Below are 2,308 nucleotides of genomic sequence, written 5' to 3' on the forward strand. Positions count from 1 at the left end.
AGTGTTCGGGCGTGGCCGATGACCCCCCGGACTTCTGAGCTGCCGATGAGGATGTCTGTGTACCGTGCAGCATTGTGTGGTGCCGGCCCGAGCAGGTCTTACATCCTCGTTGAGACTTACATGCGCGCACACCATGACGCCCCAGGCAATTGAAGCACAACCGCTTCTGTATCGCCACCGTGTGCCGCTCGGATGGTGGTAGCGCCCGGAATTTGCTACACATCACTATAAAATGCTGCGCTCCGCAGCAGTCGCACGGGTATGATGTGTCGACCTGATGAGCAGACTGATGAGTAGCCTGGTGAGCTGTCGTCTTCTTCGGTGGTGAGGATGCTCCGCGGGGACCAGAATGAGCTGTCGATGATTCTATTCGCTCGAGAGCCCGTATTTTCGTCGTTAGAAACTCCTTGAGCTTCTCGAACGTGGGGTAGTCACGCGTAGCGCCAATAGAGCTCTCCCACTGCTCGTGTGTCACGCGATCCAAGAGTCGCGTGACGTGATAGACGACCGCGCAATCCCCGAGCTTGTCCGTAACTTCGAGGGCCTCCAGTCCCTTGAGCGCCTCCGTGACTCCCGAAACCAGCCGATCCAGGGACGCCGCCTTCCTTGGCACCGGGGTCGAGCTGACGAATAATTTGTCAAGGCAGGCTTGTATGAGCAGGCGTTTGTTCTCATACCGCTCCTTGAGTAACTCCCAGGACGGCATGAGCGAGTCTCCAGACATGAGAAAACCTGCGATCAGCTGAGCTGGCGCGCCTTCCACCGACGAACGGAGGTAGTGAAGTCGCTCGACGTTCGTGAGCTGCTCGTTGTTCATGATCAGGCTGGCGAAGAGATCTCTGAACGCAGGCCACGCGGCATACTCCCCAGTAAACTTGGGGAGTGAGATGTCCGGCAAGCGTGAGTGCGTCTGTCTGGTCTCGCCGGACGATGAGCTGGTCTCCGGTTGAGCGGACTGAGCTGTCAGTGCGTGGCGGAGCACGCCTATGATCCGTCGCGCCTGCAGGTAGCACCGCGACTCGTCGAGGTGAGCATTCCCTGAGAAATACTCATCGTTGATGAACGCGGCCGGCCAGGAGACCTGAAGGTAGGCGTGTTCCTTGATGAAGGCCTTGTGCGTTTCCTCGACCTGCTGCTGAAACTGAGAGACCTCCTCGAGCGAGGTCTCCGCTGGGACAACCGGCAGGGAGTCAATGAGCTCCTTGAGTAGCGTAATCCGGCCCATCTGAGTCCGAGCCTTCAACGCGAGCTCCGGTGCTAGCCGGGCAGGAGACGCCGTCCTCCCCGACGTGCGGTCTCCCTGTGGCACCTCCAACACCGGGGTTTTCGGGCATTCCGTCTTGCCCGTCTTGTTCTCGTCCGCCATCGTGAGAGCGAGAAGGATGAGACGTCTCGTCGGCCGAAGAGAATTTGGATTCTCCGGAGGAGAGTTGAGCCGTCACCGATGAGATGTCACGCGAGAAAATCGTGAGATCACGTGATCAATGCGAGGGACCGAATACGTGCGCGTCGCCGATCACGCGGAAGGGCCGTGAGAGTACTTGGTCGCTGCGTCGGACCGTATCTGTGCGCGCCGACGATCACGTGATAGTTGCGTGTTGAGCTAATCCGTCCGAGAGCCTCGCCGCATCCGGCTCGAAGGACCAAAAAATGTTCGCGACTCTCTTTTGGGAGAGCTCGCTGGACCGCTGCGGTTGGAAGCAGGGCTGAGAGGACTTTGCGGCGAGAGAATCGGGGAACGGATGTACGCGTGAGAGGTTAGAAATCACGTGATCGTAACTCGAATCGATTGTGTAAAATACCGTGGTCCGTTTAATACATGTAAAAGCTTACAGTTTGAGCAGTCTAGGTTTTAATGGAGATGATCAGTCTCTGTGTCACTTGCACGGGTCGATTATATTAATCGATGACCGGCCTCGTGATTGCGGATGCCCGTGAGCCGTGTCCACGCGACGCCGGCGTGCGATGCGTGGTGAGCTTGAGCTGCCGGTGATGCTGTATCCCGAGCTGTCCTGGTTGAATCGCACTGCTGAGTTCACTACGTGTCCACACTGAGTCTATCCGTGATGAAGAAAGTCCACTATAGCACTTGAGAATCTTTTGCACTGCACGACGCGTGTACTTCGTACCGTAGCCATGAGCGAAAAAGCTCCGGAAACGAGCGTGAAGAAGCGCCGTCGCCTCGCGTTGCGATCGGGCATGCGCGCGCAGCGCCCCTGTGGCGCTGCACGATCCGACCCGGCTGATGCTGCCATCACGCCGGTGACGAACAGACCGAGATTCATGATTGAATCCGGAACAGTACATG

At 57.8% G+C, this 2,308-nt stretch overlaps 1 protein-coding gene across 1 annotated transcript; it reads right to left on the reverse strand.

Annotated features, from left to right (window-relative positions):
- Positions 1-120: 120 nt before the first annotated feature.
- On the reverse strand, positions 121-1,366 carry LOC105562131 (the record flags this gene model as incomplete). The annotated part of the gene is made up of 1 exon (XM_012012694.1): positions 121-1,366. A coding segment is annotated over exon 1 (1,246 nt), but the record flags the coding sequence as incomplete, so codon positions are not given.
- Between the last annotated feature and the right edge of the window lie 942 nt (positions 1,367-2,308).

The sequence above is a fragment of the Vollenhovia emeryi genome, unplaced genomic scaffold (genome assembly GCF_000949405.1).
Source record: "Vollenhovia emeryi isolate VEMERY1.0 unplaced genomic scaffold, V.emery_V1.0 DF945021.1, whole genome shotgun sequence".
Taxonomy (NCBI): Eukaryota; Metazoa; Arthropoda; class Insecta; order Hymenoptera; family Formicidae; genus Vollenhovia; species Vollenhovia emeryi.